Source organism: Phodopus roborovskii, unplaced genomic scaffold (assembly GCF_943737965.1).
Source record: "Phodopus roborovskii unplaced genomic scaffold, PHOROB, whole genome shotgun sequence".
Taxonomy (NCBI): Eukaryota; Metazoa; Chordata; class Mammalia; order Rodentia; family Cricetidae; genus Phodopus; species Phodopus roborovskii.
Window position 1 is genome coordinate 58314659 of NW_026126511.1, and position 25785 is coordinate 58340443.

Genomic DNA, 25785 nt, shown 5'->3' on the forward strand with positions numbered 1-25785 from the left:
AATTAACATAGGGACTAAGGAAGCAAGTGTCTGGAGAAGCCACTGTAGAAACAACTAGAAATGGTGTTTTCCTGTATCCACAGGGATGTTCAGCAGCCCCAGAACCATCTGAACTCACCTCTAAACTTGACCTACCCTTACTTACTGGTTTACTTATTCTGGAGCCTTCTCAGTGTACGATAATGCTTATATAATTGTCTACATATTTCCTGGAGAAATGCCACCATGGGCTGCTATGTGGTTTTAGCCAGAAAGGGTTGGAAGTTAAAAACAAAAAACAAAAAACAAACAAAAACAAAAAGAAAAACCCAAAAACCAATAAAAGAAAAAGAGCCCCATGATCTCTCTCAACCTTAGGAAATGAATGGACGAAGTGAACATCTTCCATTCTAAAAAGTTTGTGTATGAAAGGGTAAGGGTGCCAAGAGCACATTCATCTCCAACTTGTACTTTGGCTGGGCTTTAACATGCATGGAGTCATTTATTAAAGAGAGATGGTGAGCAGTTCAGGCGGGGCAGTAGGACTCTGACTTTCTGGGTTAAAAGTTGAGGTTCATGGATAACATTTAAAGTTTGGAGAGAGAGAAAGAGACTTTATCCCCCCCCCCCAGGTAACTGTAATGTGGATACAGCAGGGTTGAAGAACAGGTTAGAATGGGTTTCTATAGTCAGGGGGAAACAGGTGTCCCAGCGAAGAGAAAGGACTTCTCTCAGGCAAAGTGGAAAGGGAGCAAGTGCAGGGAGTACTTCGCTAGACCACTGTTCAATGATGGAGTTAACTTACTCCAGCCTTCTACCTGTCCCCCTGCCCCGAGTAATCTCATCAAAGAAGACTCTGGAGTCTATGGGGGAAAAAAGGATAGAACTTAAGGAAGCTGACACAGAGTTGTATGAACAAATCCAGAGAGGTGGCTCTGCACAGGTTGATCACAGTTGATCAGTGGCTAGAAAGCATAACTCAGAAGTGGATGCTCTGTAGCATATGTGGAACAACTTCCCACAACAGATTTTTACAGCTTTCCTAGGGTCTGTTTTAAACTTAACACCATCTCCTCTTCCCCGGCTGAAGTTGCAGTTCAGCAGAGTGGGGGCATTTTCAGAGTCCAGCATATTGTGACAGACAAAGGGACATAGAAGGCAATGAAGCCAGCCTTAGCCCTCCTCAGCAAAACTTGACATTTGCCATGGGCAAGGTCTAGTACACAAGTCTTATTACTCACATACCTGGCTTGACAGATAGCAGGGTGCCAGTCCCAAAGATGAGGTTGTTGCCACTACCCCCATAATTCACACAGCCCTTCAGAGCCTTGCAATAACCCTCAGGAAGGGCCATAGGAGATGGGATTAGAAAAGCACTGTGCCCTTTCATGTCAAGAATATCTTAGCACTACTGTGGCGGAAGTCAAGAACCAGGCGCCCTTTAACCCTCTGATTCTTGTAACACTGCCTTTCATTGACATCTTTGTGGGGTTTGAGCTACAGCCCCAAGCCCTGAGGAATCAACAAGTGACCAAGAGCTTTGTAGGCATCTGCTCTCCACACAGGACAGTGGCCCAAAGCAAGGGTGTCAGGATAGCTATAACTACACTACTTTTTATCTTCATCTTTGACTTTTTTCTTTGACTTTATTTTCCTAGTGAGATGGGCTGGCTTGTCTTTGGAGAAGAATTCTAAACATACCAGAGGGAATTAGACATTGCCTAACCATTTGGCTCTGCTATTTTAGAAGGCTAGACAAGCATTATTCATTCTGGAAGCAAGTAGATTAAACAAGGGAGTCGCTGGCTGACATTGCCTCTCTCTGGGAGTGAAGACCCTGTTGGGCTGAGTGCATTGTCTCCAGCAGGCTGGATTGTTCTTAAAAATATAATTTGCATGCTACACTTCATGTATTATTCAGCTAGTGCCTTCTTTCTTACTGTCATGTATCTGAGACTTACCTGCCTTTATAATTAGCTTGGTCCCAGAGCCCCAGATCAACCGATAGTTGCTATCCACACAGACACAAGAACCTTAACAAAAACATTTACTGTCCTTCTGGGGAGCTTATTAGAGATAAAGCACAGATAAAAACTCCAGAGTGAAGCACATAAAACAATGTAGGAATATTGACTATTGAAGATTATTTGTTCATTTAATTACATCTGATTCCCTTGCCCATTATAGATTCCAGACACAGATGACAAAAATCAAATGACTAACCATCCAAAGTCAGTCTTGGTTTCTCTGCATATAAGGGAGGTAGAATTCACAACTGTTTTCAAATTAGAGAAGCTGAACTTACTTTATCTTCCCTGATATTCTAAATAAAATTGTAAATGAGAAATAGATCATTTTCTTGGCATTCTAAGGCAGCCAACTCTCTAGTGTCTCGTTTTCAGAAGAATTGTGTTCTCAAACAGATGAGACAGATTTGTTTATGGAAGAAATGGCAACCTGTGCTTCCATGGACACAACAACCAGAGGCGTGGAGAGTGCATGCATGCAAAACCCAGTGCTAGGCAGGGTGGCCTGAACATACCAGTTAAGGCTGGGGATTTATAGAAAGCACCTTTTACATTGCTTCCTGGTTTCAGAACTTACCTGGTGAAACTTGTAATCTGGTCCCCATTCCAAAGATGAGTTTGTTGTTATTGGAGTACACAGTGATACCAAGGTCTACAAAAACTCCCTACCCCATGTTCTTTTTGTTTCTGGTACCAAATAGCTACCGGGAGTAGGGACTTGGGGGTACAGTAAAGCTCCACATGCTAAGTTTCATTTCCTGAAAATGTCTGTGGCTTGTGTTTACTATGTTTCTAATTAACAAACCAAGAGCTAGAGACGATTCACTCTGGGAAAGGGGCACATCTCAAGCTCTATGCCCAGTTCTGAGTTTTTGACTTGACTTAAATTATTTAAGTCTCCTGCTCATCAACTTTTCTGCCTCTGAAATATGTTTGATGCCATGTGATCCTTGTGATTTTATTAGATATAGTGAGAAGATAAGAAGGGCTGCTGTTCCCATGGGTTACAGCACATTTTGAATAATGTGAGGGAAGATGTGATTGTTCAAGTCAGGTTACTGTTAATCTGAATAATGGAATATGTTGACTCAAATGTGTTGTCAAAGCTAATAATGCAAAAACATTTTCAGTGAGAAATAAAGGAGAGTATGTCTGTCTTGTGTATTTTTCACAATACAGTTGGCAGACACAACCACTTTCATCTACCAGAAAAGACAGTCATGGAAAAAGGCCATAAAATTGTGGTCTAATGATGGCAGAGAAGACATGACAGAGGTGGTGAGCATAGATTAAGTATCTGCACGGGTTATTCCCCTTGGATGTTGGTGGCATTAAAAGGAATTAGTCTAAGTTATTTTAAAAAAAGAACTTGACCTTTTTAATAGTTAAATTTGAACTTTTAAATAGTTAAACTGGCTGTGTCTGTAAATCCTGAAATTGTATCCTACCAGAGAGTAGCTATAAGCTCATGGAAGAAGACACACTTACGTGGTTTAACAATCACTTTTGTGCCGGGTCCATATTGCAGCACACCCCCAAAGCCTGTCTGCCCACAGTGGCTGAGTCTGTTACAAAAACCTCTTCAGAGCCACATAGTTCAAGGTGGGAGCTAAAACTTCTTAGACCTGAGATGACTCAAATAATCTTGAAAGAGGTGCTATTCCTTATTCCTGGGGCTCTTCCTCTTCATGACCCCATTCAGTCCTCTAATAGGCACTTAGGGACCGTGCCACCGCCTGCATGACTGTAGGGGCTCTGCTGAAGGCCCACCAAAGAGGACTCTCCCAGGTCCTCTAGTAACCCGAGGATCATTTAGGAAGCCAAGAAACTGCTGAGAACTATAGCAGGCTTGCTGAAGAGTCAGGCAGTGATGTGTGCTTGGTAGAGGGCAAGCATAGTAGATAGAAATTCAGGGGTTACATAGGCATTAGAGAAGAAGGGACCAGAACTCGAGTAGGAGAGTAGGGAAGAAGACAATAGACACACTAAGAGCTGAGAGCTAGACAGTAGACACACTGAGAGCTGATGATGCCTAACTTGCCATTCTTTGCTTTGTGAGTACAGGTGATTTCTGGGAGCAGTTGCCCTTACCTATTTAGATTCTTCCTCCTGGGCAAGTACTCAGTGCTGCCGAGGAACCCACACCACACACGCTGACCTCCTCCCTCCCGTCTTGCTCCTGTGTTACCGGGCTATCTGACCAAGTGTTCTACATGAGTGGCTTGGAACTGCAGCCACAAAAAGGCACTCAGAATCTGTTTCTCTCTTCCTAATTAGGCTGTCAATCTGTTTAGCTAATAAGTCGTATAAAGTGCTTTAATCTCTTCCATGGAAAAGAGTCATATAAATGCTAAATAGCAGCAGCAACAAGCCACGTGGCTTGCCGCATGTCTTGTCTTTGTGTGAAGAGATGCTGTTTGGATGGGAACCTTTCTGTGAGGGGAGGCTGGGGTGGGGGAACACAGCAGCATTTGTTTTTATTAGGCCAAGTCTATACAGCACAAAGTAAAACAGATTTGGCAATTATTTAGGTAATGCAACAGTCAATTCAAGCAATGTGAGCCCAGAGAAGCTTGCTTAGAGGGGTACCTAACTATTTGGATCAGTTACTGGCATTAATCAAATTAACTGGACTTTGGTGGTGTAGGGACATGCACTGATAAATGAACCCAGGTTTGGTTCTTGTAAAAGGCTACAGTTTTATAAATGTAACGTTAGAACGGCCTAGATATTTGCACCTGTTCTCTTTACTTTCATGGTGCAGGTGACACTTCCCACTTCTTCTTAGAATACCTGTCTTACATTAGAACTGCAAAGGTAAGAGTGACCTCCCCTGAGAGTCTTAGCAGGTGAACACATGGAATCTCATTTAGAAGCTCATTAGTCATTCAGGCTGTAAGAGCCCATTAAGATGAAGGGCTTTTTTTTTTTTTTTTTTTCAAGTGGTAAAGGACTTACAAGGAATAATGGCGAGTCTTGTTCTAGTCTCAAAGACGAGGCTATTTGTACAGTGTTTCCACCCAGTTTAAAAAGCACCTTCTTACTTTGCTAAATGTACTCCATTACCCTCTATATGCTCGCCAGGGACGTGGTATTCATAGTTGGACCTCTACTTAGTCAAAACCACTCAATTACAAACACACTGTATTACGTTTCTTTTAACAACTATGAAAAAAATTCTACCACAAATAGCCCCCTGGATTTTTCAATGGAAACCTGGCTAATTTTCACATTATTTCTCCTTGTAGGACAGACAGTACTTGAAGATTTTTAGAAGCTACAGTGGTGGTCTTTTTTTTTTTTTTTTTTAAAGAATATTATTATGATAAAAGACAAAACAAAATCAACTTTTTTCTTTTCTGTGAATTAATCAGACTTACATTCCCTCTACCTTAGCTATAAATTTTAGAGCCAACTCATGTAAACCTTGCCTCCTTGGCCATGAGCTGAAACCAAACAGGCAGAGAAGATCTTGCTAGTTACTTTATGTGATTTCTACTTCATAAAAGGAAAATAAAACCTGAAGCCAAGAGCTTTTACTTAGAAGTAGAAAGGGCAATGAAGACTGCTTCAAGCAAGCAAACAAGCAAACGAACAAAAAACAACACAAAACAAAACAAAAAAAAAATAAGCCTAAGCCATAGTTGTGACTCATGTGGGAGCGTTCAGACCCACCTGGTTGCACTTGTAAAGTTGTCCCTGGCCCAAAGAAGAGTTTCCAGTTGTTGCTATTTACACCCCAATGCTGCACTTTACAAAAACTGTCAGTGGGGTGCATTTATATCTTTCCTTCCTTTTCTCCAGTTGCCTACTCTAGCCACAGTGAAAAGACACTAAACTATATGTTCAGAATTGTACAAACACCTCTAAATTGTTAGCTGTTAGCCTCATGACATCTTGGAAAGCTGGTTGCCACCCTCACCCTCACGTTACAATTGGGAAAAAATGAGACATAAAGAGAACAACAATCTGGTAAGACCCAGCAGGAGGGGAAGAGGGCCCCAAGGTGCTCCTGAACACCCCTGGAGGGAACGGCCAGAGTTAGAGCAAAATCAGCTCTAGCTCTTGTTACATCTAGCAAGGTTACAATAAGGCTCCAAGCCACAGAGAACACAGGGCTGTAAGGTCTCTGGGGAACGTTTGATGGGGAAATATTCCCTGCATGGTCACTGACTTGGAGATGGCTCCCAAGTCTTAAGAATTCCCAGAAGCACTTGGCTGTCGAGAAACAGCATTTATCAATAGCTCATGTGGAAGCCGGTGCAGGATGAACAGTCCAACTTTCTCCAACATTCAGGGCTTCCTGGCAGCCCCTCTGAGGTGAGACAGCCTAGTTTCCCTGTTAAAAGAGAGCCTCACACTCCACCTGCCTTCCTACCATTGCCTTCTTGATTCCTTGATCTAGTTATTTTGATTAAGCAATCAGCAAGAACTCAGTTTCAGTGGGCAGGAGAGAAATGCTAGCTAGAAGCAGATAGTTTAAACATTAGGAATGGAAAAGATGGTGATTCTGGGATTTTTCAAATGGTACAGACAGTTAACATGAAGACTCACTTGGATTTACTGCCAGACTTGTTCCCAAACCCCAAATCAGCTTACGGTTGTCACCAACATTACCCAGTTATTGAGAGCTTTACAGAAACAGGGCAGCCAATGAGGACCAGGGAATCCCTTTCAGTCCCCAGTCCCCAAATCTGATGGCATACTCCTTCAGCTGGGACCCTGGCCAAGGAGGCCATGGGGAAGCCAGTCTATTATTGTGGTTAGTTCAGGGTATGGCAGGGTGGAAAGGCTCAGCTGAGATTAAACACCATCCTTCCACCTCCAGGCCCAGCTGCTCTCTGACCAGCACAACAGGGAGGGTGCTGTCTTGACAACACTGCTTCAGGATTCCCTGACTCCAGTGCTCATCTTCTCTGTGTTGAATAGTCTTCAGGTTCCGAATGGTTAAGATGAAAAGGACAAGGAATCTAAGTTCTCCAGTGTATTTGTTCCTACACCATACAACTACACATGTGCTTATGTCACATCCATACCACACAATTTCTACATTAACAGGAAAATAAAGCTGAGTAGGGAAAGCAGAAAACCGTGCTTAGTGCTATGGCTTCTTTACAAAATTAGAACGTTCACTATTGATTCAGTAGAGATACTCACGGGGTTTGACCATTAACCTTGTTCCCCCTCCAAATGTGAGCTTGGCGCCTGCATTATTATTCACACAGTGATCTTCAGCTCAGCAAAAACCTCCTACGAACTGAGCTAAGTTTTCCCTAAAGATCTGCTGGAAGGAGTGATGCCGCGAACATAGAGAATATTAAGTAATTGTCACAGTAATAAGCTGGCACAGAATCCTAGCACCAGCTTGAATTTTAGGTCTGTTTCCGCATTGGACAAGTGAAGGGTATTCTTTCTGAATACTCCGAAGAAGGCATTCTCATGCATAAGCCCAGAACAGTGGCTGTCAAAATCCCAGCATAACTTCAGTACTTTAGATAGTAATTCTCCAGGGTTCTGGAAATCATATACTTCATTTGGACAAAAGAGGAACAGTTTATGTCCATGGTAGCTAAGACTGTCACCGCGGTCAGAGGGGTTGAAGGAAACTGTCACTGCCTCCCTGGCAAGAGAGGTCAGAGTGTTGATCCACATTCTAGGGCCAGGTACTTGGGACCACACTCCATACCTAGCTCTTGGTACAGCTAAGAGGATGGCTTGCTTCTTCAGCACCCAGAAGGAGAGACAGCCACACATACATACACACACACACACACACACACACACACACACACACACACACACACACACACACACCTCTGCCTTGGAGTTTGCCCCTGGGCTCAGATATTCTTGGTCCTCTGCTTAGATGCTCACCAGAAAGAGGATTTTCCACCTCTTATGATCCCTGCCCTAGGTGAGACTTCTCCATTTTCATCATCCCTTCCAAGGAGCTAACAGAGCTCAGCAGCTAGCCTGAAACCGTTCCCTTATGATCAAGTAATTTTTTCCATTCTCTCTAAGTGCCCTCCACCATGGAGAAAGGGAGAGTAAGTACTCTTCCAATTTTAACACAATTTGAAGGAGAATCTGAGTCAAAAGCTCCACAGTACACTACCCATTGCCAAGTGTCAGCATGGCCTCCTCCATCTTCCTCATTCTAGGCCAGTTGGATGATTCAGTGCTTAACAACTGATAATCAGGACCCCCCCACATAACAAACACAGAAACAAATAGGTAATGCAGCAGCTCATAAACCTTCTTTTTTTCCCCACACACTCACTACAGAAGCCGGCATTTCTCTCTCCCCTCCCCCCTTTCATCTGTCTACCGAATCCCTTACTCTGGTCTTCTTAATATTTAAACAAAGTTGACAGTTTTTCACATCTCCTTGTGAAATTAGGCCTGGTGACAACTGTGCTGAATTTCTAGACTACATGATAGGAAACTTAAGTGTTTACAAACCTGTGCAAGTCTGAGTGGTGTATTAGGTCAGGAAGTTTTCTGTATGGATGGACGCAGGACACAAGTGTGGATGCAAGCAATTGTTCAGGAGAAACAGTTTGCCTGGGTCAGAGAGTTTATGAAGGGGAATATATGGAAATCAAATTAAAGGCCAGGAAATGCCCAGGATTCAGAAGGAGAGACAGCCTAGGCAATGGATATGATCAAACCCTGAGATAAAACTGTGAGTGCCCAGACAAAGCCCTAGGTTGGACAGAGAAGAGAGACATAATGAGGGACAGGGAAGGCAAGTGGCAAATGTGAACTGAGAATATCATTATGAAAGAAGAGAACTAAGAACACAGGCTTGCTGTTTTAGAAGCCTCTTGCTGTCTCAGACATTTCTTTCTGTTCGTTATATTTTATGACAAAGACTTAATGGTGTAGTGATGGCTGGCCTTGAACCTGTGGCCCTCCCGTATCTGCCTCCTGAGAGCTAGGATTACAGATCTGCACCACCAAGCTTGGCTTCATCAGCATTCTTCTCCTGAATAATGAGAAGTCCATCATCCTGATCCCTCCCCCAGCTCTTTTAACCGTTTCTGTTCAGACTCAGGGACCCAGAACCTCTTTGGAGAGTAGTCATTTTAGCCTCTGTCATTGTTTGTAGTGGATGTTTATTCTGCTTACCCTATCCCTCACTAGTACACATCAACAGTTTTAAAATCAAGTCTGTCTTGCCTATACTACTTACTTGTTAGAACCTTCAGTCTGGTACCTGCTCCAAAGACATAGTTGTAGTTTCCTGTGTTAGCCACAGTGTTCTGTGTCTCTACATAAACCAAGGCAAGGCTGCTGTTGTTAAAAATTAATAATCAGCATTAGAACAAGAGGAATTTAGCTGGCATTATATCTCAGTCTATCTAGAAAGCCTTTGCTCTTTTGGTTGGTTTCGAGTTTGCAAAACTCCCTCAATTTCATGCTACCATCCTATTTGTTCATGAAGAGGCTGATTTTTAACAAATGTCCCAGGACTCAAACATCTAAGCAATTTCTTGAAATCTGCAAAATATTCTCCTTAGGATCCTCTCTGAGAGTCAGTGGATGAGCCATAAAACAAACCAATGGCATTTTTCATAGACAGACTTCATTTTAGATTCCAAACAGTACTAGCAATTAGCTGGACTCCCTTCTTGATTGATGTCTTTTTCTGAAAGCTTTTTGACATTAACAATAGTGAAATCTACTTCTCAAGGTTTCAAGGATGAAACCATCATGGGTTGCTATAGGAAGAAAAGGCTGTGTCCTTTGAGAGCCATTTCAGAAGAGGAAACGGCCAGTGGGAAAGTGTAGAGCACTTTAAGCTTGGTGCTTTGACTGGCCACTCAAGTGCTGCTAGCGACAAAGCACCCTATCACTGTATTATTTCACACACTGATGAAATATTACAAAAACATGAAGTGGCAGCCACTTCTGTAAAAAGTGTGTCTGCATGGAAGGTACTTACTTCTGTAATTCTAGCAGAAAGAAAACAAAACGAATAACAGAAACCCTACCAACCTGGAAGGGTGGGTAGCCAGAAAAATCTTCCATATTGCTTCCATTTACTTATCTCTATAATGCTCTCCCTGACAATGCACAACCCACAAGTCTGCTTCTTCATCACAGATAACCCTGTAGGGGTGGGAAGCCATCTAAAGCCTCTGGTGTTCTCAGTCTGTCTCATAGGGTTGCCTTGGCCTAGATATACAACGGTGAGATTGCTCTAGGATGAAGAGAAGGGCTGTCTGAAGAAAAATAAGCCCATCGATGTGACAAAGCTAGGGTTGTTCTCTGTCTAGAGGAAATTCTGTGGTTTGGACATTTGCTCAGAATCAGAAAGCCAGGAACTGTGGCTGTCCTCTGCACCCCCAGACCCCCATCCTCTGCTCATTTGCCTTATTTTTCAGTCCTGCTTAGATGACATGGTGTAAACCCGATTGGGTCCTCATCACTTATCTGCTGAGGACACACTTCCTTGGCTACGCACTGCTGCTTCAGTAGACTCCCTTTCCATTTCGTTGTTTCTGTCTCTATCACAAAGCTTTTCTTCTTATCTCTGCCTATTCCCCAAAGCCATAACGTGCTTTGTGGACCTTCGAGAGAAACACTGATTGCAGTATTAGTATAATTCATCAAACTGCCCATAGACCTGATAACCAAATCCAGCCTCCAGGGAGACATGTATTCATATCTTGCTCACACATCCGACATAGTTAACAACTGCATGCTAAACAAAGCAATTAAATTCAGCTGTGTTTCAACAGGCCCCAGTAGATTTCTTTCCAGAAAGGATAATTAGTTAGCCACAAGAACTTACTGGGTTCGACCAACAGTGAGGTGCCTTTGCCAACATGGGCCTAGCATTTGAGACCCACAGCACATTCTCTTGAAAAAACCTCCTCATCAATTCTCCTCCCATGATTCCTTATAGAAACTAATATCTAAAAGCCAATCACCCGGAGTCATAGATCACGGCTCATTTAGGAACCTCTTCCACGAGACCATCGCTGAAATTACCATAGTGAGATGAGCCCTTACTCCCGAGGAAGTACCATCCTGGGGATGGAGTTTGCTAAAGTTATGAAGCCTAGAGTTTGCTTCCATCCAGCACAGGGAAGTACCAGTCTGGACCGAGAACCACCAGAGGAGTTGACAAAAGTAGTTCTGTAGGATTTATGGGGGCACACCTTATCCCCTCTGAAGATTATAACTTCAGTTATACAGCGTGGTGCAGCTGTTGGAATCTTTAACACTTACTTGATTGAATGGAGAGTTTAGTGCCTTTTCCAAAGGTTAGCTTTCCTACGCTTCCTCCAGAATTCACAGTCATTTAGGGCCTTACAATAACCAGCAAGCAGGAAGGACCAAAAAAGACCTCATCTTCCCCTCTAGTGGAAGCCTCACACCTTGCAGGCCTAGTTCCCAGGTTCTTGGCAATCTTAGAACATTCTCTAAAAACAACAGCTGGATTATGGAGCTACAGCAGAGCTTGGTCACAAACCACTCATTTTGTTGCTACGACACTGAGTTCTGATGGGCTGCTCTTGCTTAATAATTACAAAGACAATAGAAAGGACAGAGTGGCAATTTTTGGATGGGTAGCACCATGTCTCCTTCACAGGCAAAGTGTTTACAAAGAATAACAGTATCAAGAAAACAATAATTAATCAACCAGCTGATCTACAGATATGACTGTATTTCTCCAGTGAGGCAAATACAACAACCTTTATATGAAGGAAACCAGATGCAGTTGCATGGCCCTCAGAAGTGGAGTGCATATGTGCGTGCGTGCATGTGTGTGTGTGTGTGTGTGTATGTGTGTGTGCGTATGTGTGTGTGCGTGGTGTGTGCGTGCATGCGCGCATTGAGGAAAACTTGACTTTTGAATTGCTAGTCGTAATTTCATCTTACATGAACATGCATAAATCACCCTTAGCATTTCTGCACATCCTGAGCTAATGAAGAAAGAAAGCAGTGACATTAATTACTTCTTGACCAAATTCTTTGAGTGTTCAGAATTCATTAGCCAACAAAGATCCACAAGAGGAGTATTAAAAAGTTATACGAGTTCAAGGCCAGTCTGGTCTACACAGCTAGTTCCAGGATAGGCTCCGAAGCTACACAAAAAACCCCTGTCTTGAAACCTGCCCCCCTAAAAAAGAGTTATTAACACTGATCTTGGAGGCAGTGATGTGTACCCACTGAAACTGTACAGAACAGCAAAGCCACCCACTCATGTTGGCTTTGGGATGAGCTCAATCATCTACTTACTTGGTTTTACTGTTAGTCTGGTTCCTGCTCCAAATCGTGGGGCATTATTGTTATTGCCACAGTAATACACACTCTAACAAAAACATCCTGGGAGACTATTGTAGTTATCTCCCAGGCAGGGATGGGGACAGAGGAACTGACATGGCACACTCCACAGGGATTTTCTACAGGAGTGCTGTATTTCTACGGGAATAGGTTATTTGTCACACATCTACACCGTGAGTGTCTGTGTTTGTCAGTGCATCCAGCATACCTAACGGGAACTCAAATTGGTACTCCAAGACAGCTAATCAGTTTCAAAGAGATCCCTTAACTCTACAAAAACCTGCATAGACAAGAAATCATGCCAGGTACACAGACTATCTTTAGGGACCACTGCCTGGAGGCTTGCCCCAAAAATTCTACTATTTTTATCTTAATCGTAGGTTAAGAATGCTCAAACTCATCCTCATCATTCTGTGCTAATTATCACCAGTAATTTCATGACTAGTAAATAACGAGACATAGCAGTGCATTGGAGGAAAAGATCTGTCACCTGGTTCTATTCTCAGAGGGTCTAAGTTTTGCTTTGATTCCACCGAGAGTCCAGTAAGGTGAGTCCTCCCAGAAGGCACCTGGATGAGGAAGCAAGCTTCCCTAGGGTCTCTCTAGAGTGTCCATTAGAAGATCACAGTAGCCTACTTCCCCATGTTGTACTTCTCACCCTTGGGAAGTTGTCAGAGTGACTTGCTATTCTCTGTTTGAGAGCACTTCCACCCTGTTGCTAAGTGACAAAGTCCTGTGATAAATTAATTTCCAGTCCTACTGTTCCAGGGAAAACACACAGCACAAGGAAGCCTGAAGAAGCCTGGAGCAGAGGTTACCATCACAGACAGAAATCAAGATAATAATTGAGGGCTGGTGTACTCCCTGAGATTTCCTCCCACTGGAAGGCAGGGAGGATTATACTTAGCTAGCACATCTCTATAATACTCCTTCTCTTAAAGGAATACCCAGAAATTACTTCATGGTTCCTAGTACCTACCAGGGCTGACCTGAAGTCTTGTTCCAGTCCCAAAAGTGAGTTTCCTGCCGCTGTCAGTGTTTACACTGTGAGAAACTCCCTAACAGAAACTCGAAGCTGGACTTCAAGCCAGTTTCCTGCCTCAGAGTTCTCCCCATGGCTTCTTTCCAGACAGGCAGCACAGGGAAAGCTTTCCTGAACACTCAAGTATCAACTCCTGTGAGGGCAGAGGGCTCTGGTCAGATAATTGCTTGATGAGCATATCCTGCTGGTTGCCCTTTTGGCCCAGTGGGTCATAGGCACCGGCTAGTTGATTAAAACCAGGGAGTTAAGTTCAACTCTGAACACACTGGGACTCGAATTCTTTGCCCTCTCCTGGGTTTATGTTAATGGATCTGTCTTGTCATTTTTGATGAGTGATTCAGCTGAGAAACCAAATGATTAATAACTGCTCCATTTTAGGTCCCTAAGTCAGGCTGAGACAAAGCCACAAAGACAGAAAAAGGGACACAGTGAGTCTCTGTTAGCACATCCATTGCAAAGCTCCCCGTGGAAATGGTTTTCATTGCAGAAATGCTGCTGGCTAAGTGACTGGTGTATCTTTATGTCTCAGTCCTAAGCACATCTCTTTTGTCTGTGGAAGTCTAGAATACACCACAATGGACATGTAGTCATACACAGAGACAAGGGGCAAATTTCAGGAATCCCCCGCAAACACGGACCGTGTGACCTTCTTCACCCACATGGCTCAAGGCCTTTTATATTCCTAGAACAGTATTGGCGCTGGCAGTTGTACCAGATACTTGCAAACGGGATTTGAAAATATCCCCATAGAGCCCTCCCTTAGATTCCCACCTCTCAGGTAGAAGCACTTACAGGGCTGGATGATCAGCTCTGTTCCTTTCCCAAAAGTGAGTCGGTTTGTACCTCCTGTATTCACACTCTGAGTCAAGCCTTGACAGAAACCTCTGTCACAAACATGCATCCTGAGCCCCCAAGAGCCTCTACAGAGGTAGCACCAGCTTATTACCCTGGTCTATGCTACTGGTCATTTCTTTCTCTGCCTTGTTGCTGGCATGAAATATTTATCATTTGTCACCAATAGTTACCAATCACAGCACTGTCCATGTCTTCCAGACATGTCTGCCATAGACTCTCTGGAAGGGTAGGTAGAGTGGAGGACCTTAGCCACAAGTATTTAAAAGACTATAAAAACAAAACAAAACAAAACCCCAAAAACAAAACAAAACAATAAGACCAAAACCCAAAAAACCCCAAAGAAAAAAACAAAAGCAAAACCAACATGATGGTTTGTAGATACGAATCTAAAGGAGGACAGATCAAATGCCAGTCTGGAGTAAACAATAGGAGAAGGCACAGAAAAGATCTCTCTTTGTGCTGACATTGTGTGCCTTTCTGCTATGAACCCCCCCCCCCCCCCCGCAAAGCCCGCATGCCTCTCTGTGCTGCTGTTTTCCTTGCTGTTGTCAATAGCAGTATAGAAACAGAGCTGGCACTGGGTGCCAACCTCTTCTCACCAACCCATCTGCCTGGGGCTTTCTCCTCATAATGCCCTGCCAGCCAGCAGTGCCCAGTTTTTCCAACACCCAAGTTACAGACTGAGGACGATTAAGTTTAACAACACAGTCCATGCTTTCCATTTTGCAAATCTAGACACGAAACAGCAAACAGCATGGTCTGTAGAGAGGGCAAAAGAAATTTTTTTTTTTTTTTGTTCCAAGTTTAAACTCCGTTTTCCAGTTGTGGGCCACACCAGTGAATCTGGTGTGTACAATGCTCTCCAAGGCAGTGTGTGGAAATTCTTACGTGAGCCACACCTGTGATACGGGTGTACTGCACCTGGAGCTTTGTTTCTTAAAAATCAAATACTTCTAAGCTAGTCCATTCAGCATACAGAGAAGATTAGGTTGGGATCATGGTAGATCGGAACATGTTTTGTACTTACAAGGTCTGACTCTCAAAATGGTCCCCAAGCCAAAGATCAGCTTGTTTGCATTGTCCACACAGCCTCAAACTCCTGTACAAAAACTGCACCTGAGCCTGAGTGTGGTGAGTGTGTGGGGAGTGGGGTGGGCTAAGTGGGTGGGGGTGAGTGGCTTGCTGCTGGAGACAAGACCCCCCTACCTTCCATTTAAGCCCTGATGGTATTGGGCCAGAGAGCTGAAGTCATCGTAGTACTTACAGACTCTTATAAATGAAAGAGGGTTGACCGTGCATTAGAATTTGGCTCCTGGACTAGGATAAAGACACAATCCCCGTGCTTCACTGTTTCTTTTCTCTCAGGATGTTTTTAGCCCTCCGGTTAGCATTTGTCCTTCATCTCATTAATCCCATCAGACACCCCTGTTCTACATGATTCCACTCTGCTGGAATGTCCCCCAACTCCAAACACACAGCCACTGCCTTTGCCTGACCATCTCTGGACCATCTGTTTGGAGGATGAACTTATTACAGCTTCAGCATGGTGTTGAAATGTCTGGAGCTCTGGGCTGGCTTACAGGTAGTCTGTCCCCTTCTGGGTAAAACATCCTATGCTGAGTTTGCTCTTGGTGGCATTTCCCCTGGGTGTACTATGGTCTCTCCTTGAGATATTTCTCTGAATGTCCCCAGCAACTATAGAGTCAGGGAGGAAGCAGGCTGACAATTACTGGGTCCCCAACTCCCATGGCTGAGCTCTGCCACTGTCACTCTTCAGAACTCTGAGCTACCTGCCCCTGGATTCAGAGTGAGGAGACTATTTTCCTGCCTATCTAGAGATAAAAGAAAACAAAACCAAAACCAAAAACAACCTTGGAATCTGAAAGTGCCTTATCCAGCTTGGCTGGATGGTGATTGATAGTATACGTCCTACTGTAAGAGTCTGAACCACACAGATCTCAGGACTCAGGCTTCTAATTTTCAATGCAGTAAAACAGAGAATTCCTCTAGGAAACATAGTGGTTTAGACTATCCCAAGTTGGAGACATTCCATCCATCCCCCTAGTTCTTGCTCATTCAGTATGGCTTCCTGCTTTGTGATGCAACTTTACAGCTTTTAACTGTAGTTGGGACTCTATCGGCCTCATGTTTGCACATTTCTCTGTGGATATACAGCGTGTCTTCGTATCTGTCTATTATCCTTATCTCTCACTTCAGAGTGTTCAGCAGTTAATTCTAGATTTCAGTTTTGCAAATCTAGACATCAAATATTACGCAGCATGATCCACAGAGAGGGCAATTTTTCTTTTCAAGGTTAAGCTCATTTTTTTTTAGCTGTGGACCATACCACAGCGTTGGTCTGTACTGCACTCTCAAAGGCAATGCGATGAACTAAATGCATATTGCTGCCACACTGACAGGCTCTTTTTGGGGGTGGGGGAGCCTGGAATTTCTTCTAAATTTATTTTCCCTTTGAGTTTGGTGCTTTGCTTTCCTACCTTGGGTACCCTGTCTCACCCAGAGCATCAGTGTTCCCTCCCTTCCCAATGTCTTTGCCATCTGCAAAGAGACACAACGCCGGGTAGATTCTATAACACTGTTCTGCCAGGAGTTCTCTGTCTGCATCTCTTCATCTCCTGCGAGTCTCTTTGATGGCTTATGTTTCTACCATTTCTCCCAAACACTTCCAGCACCCAAAGTTAAAACCATCACACAAGATAAACGAGGAGACTCGCAGGCATTCTAAGTTCTTTTCACATGTCACTTTGGCACATGATACCAGCAGCAAAAGTGGAACTGTGAATCACATTTTCTAGTTATGAATTAAATATTCATGGCTGGAGTTCCCCCAGAAAACTCAGATACATGGCTGCCACCTGTCTTTGTCAATAATGGAAAAGGATGTAGAATTTTCTTAAGCCTGAATAGTCCAGTTTGATCCCTAAAATTTGACAGGCTGGTTTCCTGACTAGGATGAAGTACTTACTGGGTTTAACGGTGAGTCTGGTTCCAGCACCGAAAGTCATTTTGTCATTTCCATAGTTGGCACAGTGTGCCAAGCCATTACAAAATCCACCGTGCCAACTCTGTCAACTCCCTGCAAGCCTCAGCCCATTTCTGGTGAGCCTATGCCCTCTGGCACTTCCTCACACTGCCCGCTGCATCAGCTGAGGCAACAGGCTGTCATCGGGAGAGCGTGGCAGGTGACTTTCTGCTAAGTTTGTACTTAGGGAGGACAGGAACCTTCTTCTTCTCTCTGGGTACTTTCAGTTCAGTGCTGAGCCTAAGCACAGATACAAGTCAGGGGGCCTGGCCATGCTTCTCACGCCCTGACATTTCCCATATTGCATTTTTCTGTGAAGTTTCCTCTTGTTCTCCTGGCCTCTGTCCCTCTGTCTCTCTTCCCTGCTGAGTCATCCCTTCAGCCTCTGTCCCTGAGGTGGGATACTGTGGTGGAAACTGATGTCACTGCAGTCTTGGGGAATGAGCAAGAGCAAAGGCAACTGCTGCAACCATCCATTGTCTGATCATCTCCCCTCAGGAACTAAGACCTCTCCTGGCATAGACCATCCTGGGAGGAAGGCCCAACAACATTCTACCCAGGAGCAGGGGAACCCAGTAGCAAACTTTTGGTAGCTCCTTCTGCAGGTTCAGGATTTTACAGAATGATGATAGAAAATTTTTTGACTTACTTGGAATAACAGTCAAGCTTGTCCCTGTCCCAAAATAGAGTTTCTGGGAACCTGTGTTCCACTGTGACAGGAACCTCAACAAAAACCAGCAGAAGACAGAACTAGAGTCTACACCTGGGCTCCCCATGTGGGCAAGTGGGGAGCGACAGGCTGGCTGTCACTTTCCCTGTAAGGCAAGGGTATTAGAAGGAGGAAGTTCCAGGGCTTAAAGCACCTTGACCCTGTGCTGCTGGAAGGTGGCTTCCTCTTAGGAGATGATTAGAAGGACTACTAATATGCATTTGCTGTGCCTTACTGTCTAATTTAGGTGTAGGCCATTTGTTTTATGCTTGGGTATTTAAGTTTTTTCCTTTTAAGACTTAACTTATCTTTTTGATCATATGATTCTGAAACACATTGTAAAACCAGGACTCCTTATGAATTGTCTTGACTCTGGGGAAGATTTTATTTCTTTATTAAACTGTCTTGGTTAATCTAGACAGAAGCTAGGACCATGTTGCTATACCCCACTCTGCTTCTTTTCTCAGACACCTCGACCCTTGGATGCTCATCATTCTCTCCACCTTAAATACCTCGAATATTTGGTGAGAATGTAGTAGTAGAGCACAGATAGCCTTTTCGACACCACTCTCAAGGCCCACACTTTCCAGGATACCTTCTAAGGTCTAAACTTACATTTGCTGTTCTTTGACATCTTTTCTGGTGAAAGTTAGTAGACCTCAATTCCTTCAGCATCATGTCCTCACTCACCCTGCCATGGAGCTCCATGTTATGACCATGAATCCTACCATACTCCACAGCAATGGTCTCAACCTGTGGGTCTCCATCCCTTTGGGGGATGAACAACCTTTTCACAGGAGTGCAATGTCAGATACCCTGCATATCAGATATTTATATTATAGTTCATAATAGTAGAAACTTACAGTTAAAAGTATCAATGAAAATAATTTGAGGGTTTGGGGTTACCACAACACGAACACCTGTATTAAAGGGTCCCAGCATTAGGAAGGTTGAGAACCACTGCTCCACAGACAGCATGCAAACTTACTTGGGATGACTGATAAGGATGTCCCCTGTCCAAACACCAGATTGTTGTAGGAGGAGGATGTTGCACAGCAAATCAACCCTTTACAATAACTGGCAGGTGACTCCTAAAAAGCAAAGCTCCTAGCTTTTTTTGTGATACAACTTCAAAAGTGTCTCAGGTCCTGTTCAACTTATGGGATCTGAGTACGAGACACATTTTGAACAGACTTTGTTTGGGATAACAGTGCACTTCCTAGGAGTATGCCATTCTTATTGGTGTCATTAGAACCCCTAGTATGCAGTAGGTTTTAAAAGGCACCCTTGTCTTCTTCTCCCATCTTTATGATTTCTCTACCCCACAGCATTACCATCTGTATCTCATTTCCATCTCCAAGCTAGGTCGGTGACACTAGGTCCTCAGGCATCATCGATCTACCTTCTTGGAGACAGCGTATGTTCATCAGCACATTGTGATTAAAGGGCTACAAATGCCAGGCTCTCCAAAGCTGAGATCTGGACTCCCTGCATCTTACCTCTGGTCAATATGTTGTTCTCATTTGTCTGGCTAATGAAGGGCTGACCTTTCTAAGTGGATGCATTTTGCTGAAATGACAGCTGCCAGGGAGCTAACAACAAAGATCATGCTCCGGAGGCTCTCTTGGCCTTTCAGACCCCGTTGGCATATTTCAGTCAATTGGATCTGAGCAAAAATGTCAAGCTCTCAGTGTTGGTGCTCACACTCCTGGGCTTGGAACTTAACAACAACAACAACAACAAAATGAGCAATACTGCCACAACCGTGACTCTGCTAGTTAGAACCAGACTTTACTAGGAATTGTCTTGCAAATTTGTGACGTTTATGCAAACCCACCTTGACCCTGAGAGCAGTATTGCTGACAGCCTCACTCCACACCTACCTGGTATGAATCTGCACTGCTAAGGCCAGATAAAAAGAGTCAAGTCTGATAGGTATGTTCTCCACACACTTAGAATCTGTGCTGCGCTCTCTGCCTGCAGAGAGCTGGTTCAGGGCCAGTCTAGGCACACATCTCTTTGTGAGAAGACACTGTCCTTGGTAGAGTTCCTGGGATAGCAACTACAGCGGTGACACCTTTCTCTTTGGATATCTTCCTCCTGATTCAGTCCTATCAAGCTCCTTTTTAACTATTTCCTCTCTTGCTTGCCATTCGCTGAATTTATTATTTCTAAGCACCCACACTCTCCAAGCTTCAGGATCTCTTTATTTCATGTCTATTTGGCTCCCTTAGGATCCCTACAAGGAAGATACAAAAGGCCCGAAGTGGGGAAGTAAACAAAGACATGTGGGGGACACTGAGATGGGCCTCTCTTTCCAGTTTGTGTCTCTTTCCACATATTGGCTTTGCCTCACTGTCACACATCTCTCTGCAGTGGGAGTTTTACAACAGATGACAGAGGAATTTTATGCATCTTAAAAAATAGTCACATTTTCCTCTCTCCCCAGCGGGATCCAGCCACAAACACACTAGAACCAAGTCTTCCTATCTGCTCTAATTATTTGCAAAGATGCAAGTTACCATGAGAAGAAAGGTTTTAAGTCCCGGATCTGACAGTCTTTGGAGTTAATTGTAATTTTTTTGCCTGTGGTTTCGGTGATAGGGAATGGACATAGTAGTCATTCTTTCTGTCTGTCGTTTCTTTCTTTTTGTAGTTTTGCATTTATAGATGTAGTTGGATACATGCAGAGAACACAGAGGGATTTGAAATGAGACCTTACAGTCCCATCCAGTTGTCTATTTTTCCTTCTCTGTTTCATTTAAAACCCTTCCGAACTGAATACGACATAGCTATTCACACTCTGTTCTGATTATCTCTCTCTGCTGGGGAGGTCTCCAGTGGAGGTGGACTTAGCTGTGCCAAGAAGAGTTTAAGATTTCTATAAGGGGGACCTTTCTGGTAGGGAATGCTGTGAAATATAAGATGGGTTACTCAGGAGGAGTCATTTGGAAAGAGTTTCCTCCTCCCTCCAAAAGTAAGATCCCCACTTCCAGAGAAGACTTCAAGAGTGGTAAAGATCCTTGCCTTCCAATGTTAGGATTGGCTTTACTCTCACAGGGGAAGAGACTAGATGAGGCTGAAGAAGACAAAGGAGCTTGAACAGCAAAGCGTGGCTCCTAAACAACACACAATTGTTTTAAACCTGACACCAGGGATTGCCCTCAGAATTCCCATTGTGCTGCCATGTCCTTTCTCACTTACTTGGATGGACCTTAAGGATGGTCCCTTGTCCAAATGTCAGCTTTCCAGTGTTAGCACCAGTGTTAGCACTGTAACAGAAGCCTTTACAAAAACACTAGGTGGAACTCTGAGGCTCACAGGCACCTTTCTGTTTTAGTTTTGGGGGAAAATAAACTCACCCAGAAAGGCCTAGGTTTGTGAGACTGAGTATAACTCTCTGAAGGTTGGGGCCATTTCTACATTTGGTCCAGGGATGCTGACCAGCAGGTACCCAGGGCCTGCCTCCCACCCATTTCCTCTGGTTTCATAACAAGTCTTACTGATTTCTCCCGTTCAGTGTTCTCTTCTAAAGGTCTCATTTCCATTTTACAACATCATTTTCAGGACAATTTCTCTGTTCAGTTTTCAAGGCATGTCCTTCCCTCCCCTCGAGGTGTCACACATTTCTGATGACAATGAATTGATTACAAGGAGACAGGAGGATAGTGTTCCGCCATTTGGAGGCTGACTAGAATGAGATGAGGTTTAGATTCCAGCCCTGGGAAACACTGTCTCCTCAGCTCCCTTCTGGCCTTAGCACAGGAAAGAGAAATGTTGGGCACACTGAGCCGAGCCTCCACATAGAGTAGCTTTCTGTTAGTCTTGAACTGATGGCGTGTAAGCAGTAGCCCACAGGAAAGTTTACCTCTGAGTCCAGTTATCACAATTAACTACTGTTAATATAATGACCTGTCTGGGGAGGCCTCTCAATCTTGCAAAGAGCTGGTGACCCCATCATCTCAGCAGAGGTGTGCGACCTTACAGAGCAGACCTGGCACTACAGTGGAGAAATTAAGAGATGTCCCTGTGGGGGCATTCTTGTATAGTTACTTGAGATAGCTGTAAATTCCATTTCTTGATCAAACAAAGTTCCTAGTGCTGATAGTTACAACCATGGGAATCTGGGGCTTTTTGTTGGCTAGTCTGATGGATGCTACAAAAAAAATCGCAAAGAGCAAAATTCACATGCTTTTATTATATGGCATATTTTAGTCCTTTAGTTCAATTTGACTTTTAAACTGCTATTAAACATTAGGAAAAAAAACAAAGTTTATGGTTGTATCTCTACTCACGTCTTTAGCAATTACTTATTAACAAAGAGTTAAAGTTTTAGCTTGCCACTGTCATTAGGATGGAGGAGAAAGAGGCTGGGAGTGAAGAAGTTGTGCAGCCCTTCCCTCACTGCCTGTAACCTCCTCCTCATAGAACACAAGTCAAAGACTATGACTGCTCTTAGCCAAAGCCCTCATATGTGTGGCCACCTAAGTGCCACTATGGCAAAATCTGTGTTCTGTAGACAGAAGAAAACAGAATTCATCATGGGTTTGTTAGGCTCAGCCTTGCCTTGTAGTCTCTGCAAAGAGCAAGCCCACTGCATGGGGAGCCTTGTGTGCAGTTACAGTCCAGCATGCCAGAAGGATGCCTGCCTCACACAGCTCTTATCTTTGCGTGGTTAGGTTGGTTTACCAACATTTTAAAGTGTGGAGGTTGTTACAACTCTCAGGCTCCAAAAAAGCCAATGAAGAGCCAAGAGGGGTGTCTTAGCTTCTCCATTCGGGAAAACCCACCACAAACTTCTGCTCTAATCTTGTAAGACACCTAAAGTTAATACCTACCGCCTAGTTACTCAGCCTTAGGTGCCCACCCAGGACTCCTGTTTCCATAAGCTACCGGAGTGCTTGGGGTTTAGCCGCACCATGTTTGTTCACTGTTTGTGTTGCCGTGGACTGGCTGATTCTGCCCCTGCTGAGCAGTGCACCAACCATGCTGTGTGCTCTGCAGCCTGGATGTGTCCCAGAACGTTGTAAGCCTGGTACCATCTAACCTCCCTGACTCCTCGCGGCTGCATACAGCCTACCCTGAATCTTTCATCAATGTCCCTTTTCTGGAGCTACTCCTTTGAAGAGCCTTGCCTGGACTGTTTCACCACAACCACACCCCTTGATCACAGAATAAATAAAACCAGGAATCTGGCTTTTATGCAACATCCAGACCATGCAGCTTATGCTAGGAAGGAGACTCACACCCTTCAAAGTCTTCCTACTTTTATGTTAGCCGAATTTTAGAACAGGTCAGTTTTGAAGTATATTCTTAAACCCATGTCAATAGCAAACCACAGTGACTTTTCTATAATTTTTTTTAACTGTCTCAGTGCACATATGTCCTCACCAGAGAGAGCAGGAGTGTACAGGAGGCAGAGACTTCTCTGCTCTCACAGCTCAGAGGACAGACAGATTCCTCCACTCTTAAGTGAACTAAGCAGAGGCTAAAACATTATTTTGTTACCAAGAATCTAAAAGGGGTTAAATACTCTCCCCAGGGAACCAGACAGTCTCTCCTACAGAGATCTCAAGTACTCCAGGAGGGACTGAGGACAGTTTCTTTAAGAGAAAGAGCAAGAAGGTAAAAGAAAAAGAAAACCAGGCTACAGAATTCCCATCGCTAGTTAATGAAGTCACAGGGTTCCACATTATTTCGGGGGGTAGGTTTAGTATCTACAGTATTTTTGGTTCACTAAATTTGCATAGTCACAACATGCCAATTGACTTTCAATTTTTCTGGAAAATCCCTTCTGGCCTTAGACGAATCCCTCTGGATCCTGTATGCAATTTGCTTCCCTGTACCCATAATACCAATAATTTCACTTAAGGTGAATGACTGGGATATTTTTGGCTAGAGGCAATTTAGTCTTTGTGCAGCGGCATTGGGCACCATCTCTCCAATAATAAATCCATTCAGATTTAGGAGCTAGGCTGGGAGGCTTCAGAGGGGCATGCTTGGAAAGAGAAGCATCTGAAGGGCCCCTCCTGCCCCCCCTTAATACTTACTTGGATTCACAGTTAAGAGAGTTCCTTTCCCAAATGTCAGTTTGTAGTTGCTGCCTCCACTGTTCCCACAGCCCGGGGAGGCTTTACAAAAACAGACCAGGCTGCTATTGCAAGAGGGCCCAGGCTGCTCTCATTCCCACACTGCACTACAGGCTTTGCCAAGACCTGGGCTTCTAGAAGCCATTGGAGGGCTGTGATATATAAACCCGAAATGTATACATCTTTAAGTCTTAAATACGCTATATTTTATTACTCCTTTTATGATTCAGCTGCCACCTTCATTTTGGCAAGCCGTTTCTTTCTCTTCCTTCCTAATTGTTGTCGCCTGCTTGGTGCTCACGTAGTTTCTAGTTTATTGCACTTTTGGGGGCCATGATTTCTCTGCTGTTTATTGAATTACTTATAATCAATTCACTGGTTTCTGGTCCATGTGAAATGGATTTCAGAAGAGAAAACGGCCAGGGACACAGGTATGACGTGAGGCTGAGGACTTGTCCATCATCCCCCGAGGAGTGGGCGAACCATGTGTGTCTCTCCAACAGAGTTCAGAGGACACGATCCAGCATGATGGCTATGGAGACCTACAAGCAGCTTCAGCCTCCATGTTTACTGGGGTCAGCCTGTCCCTTCCTCACACACAAGCTTCTAGAAGCCTCCGTAAGAGTTGTGTCACATCATATAGCTTTACAGAGCTTGTATACACACTGCATAGCCAAGGCCTTTTTCTTCTCAAAGAAGCCAGGCCAGGCTCCTAGCAGTCAGGTCAGCTGTGGAGAATGGCTGAGCCCCACAGACAGGAGAGGTGTGGCTGCTCCTCCCTGCTGTGCTCTTCTAGTCCTTCACAAAGTCTCCTGTGCCGGCTGTAGCGTGCACTGGAAACTTCAGTGTCTGTCAGACACTTAACATCTTTATCTTTTTTCCCCTTCATAGGTTTTAACTTTTTTTTCCTCTCGCCCTTCATCCAGCCTTTGGAGAGCTTTCCCTAAAACAGCTGGATTAAAAAGAGTCTTCACTCTTAAAAGTCTCCCAAGTGAAGTTAAGCTGGCTTCCTCCTTAAAGTTTCTGGGCTGACTTTGGGGCCGCCTCTTCGGGGACTCAACACTCCGCTCTCAGACAGGAAAGGTTAAAAGGCGCATGGAGGAGCCAGGCAGGGGCCTGTCATCCCTCTGTGCTTATTTCTGAACACCTCTCCCCTCCCCCACAACTGGCAGCCAGGTCATTGTTACTAATGGGAGCTGTCCTCAAAATCAACCCCAGAGGACCCTTCCCATATGCCCTCTAGTCTTGAAAGGAGGCATGGTACCCTTTTCCACTCAGCTCCTAGTTGTGCAACATGAGAGGATTAGGAGATCTGTTTGCTTCAGCCCCTTCCTGTCCTTCTCTAATAGTTTCAAACTATTTATAGAAACACCCCTTTAGGTTAGAGAAATGTGCTAAGTCTCTAATCGCTTCATCTTTTTTCTTGCTATCTATTTACTGCAGTCATATATTTACAATCTAAATTTCCATTTCATTTCCATTTCAGGAGCTCCCTAATGCACTTTTCTATTACTTCCGGAACACTGTGCAGAATGACAAACTACTGAAACAAAACAAATCACAAGGACTTTTTAGGGCTAGAGATTGACATTTCTGTCTGCTCAAGACAGGTCTGGGATGAACATATTATTATGACTTTTCCAGGCAAGACCAAATATGCAGTCCAGGTAACTGGCCAATGAGGCTCTTGGGACTGACAGGCTATGTCTAAGGAGCTGTCTGTTGAGCATCACTCCTTGGGA

The 25785-nt window shown here is 44.0% G+C and overlaps 1 gene segment (V, D, J or C); it reads right to left on the reverse strand.

The window, feature by feature from the left end:
- Nucleotides 1-25785, reverse strand: part of LOC127230430 (T-cell receptor alpha chain C region-like) — a 445562-nt gene that overhangs the window by 37241 nt on the left and 382536 nt on the right. The window contains 1 exon segment of the C gene segment in view: nt 21159-21226. Within this exon segment, the coding sequence occupies nt 21159-21226 (68 nt within the window).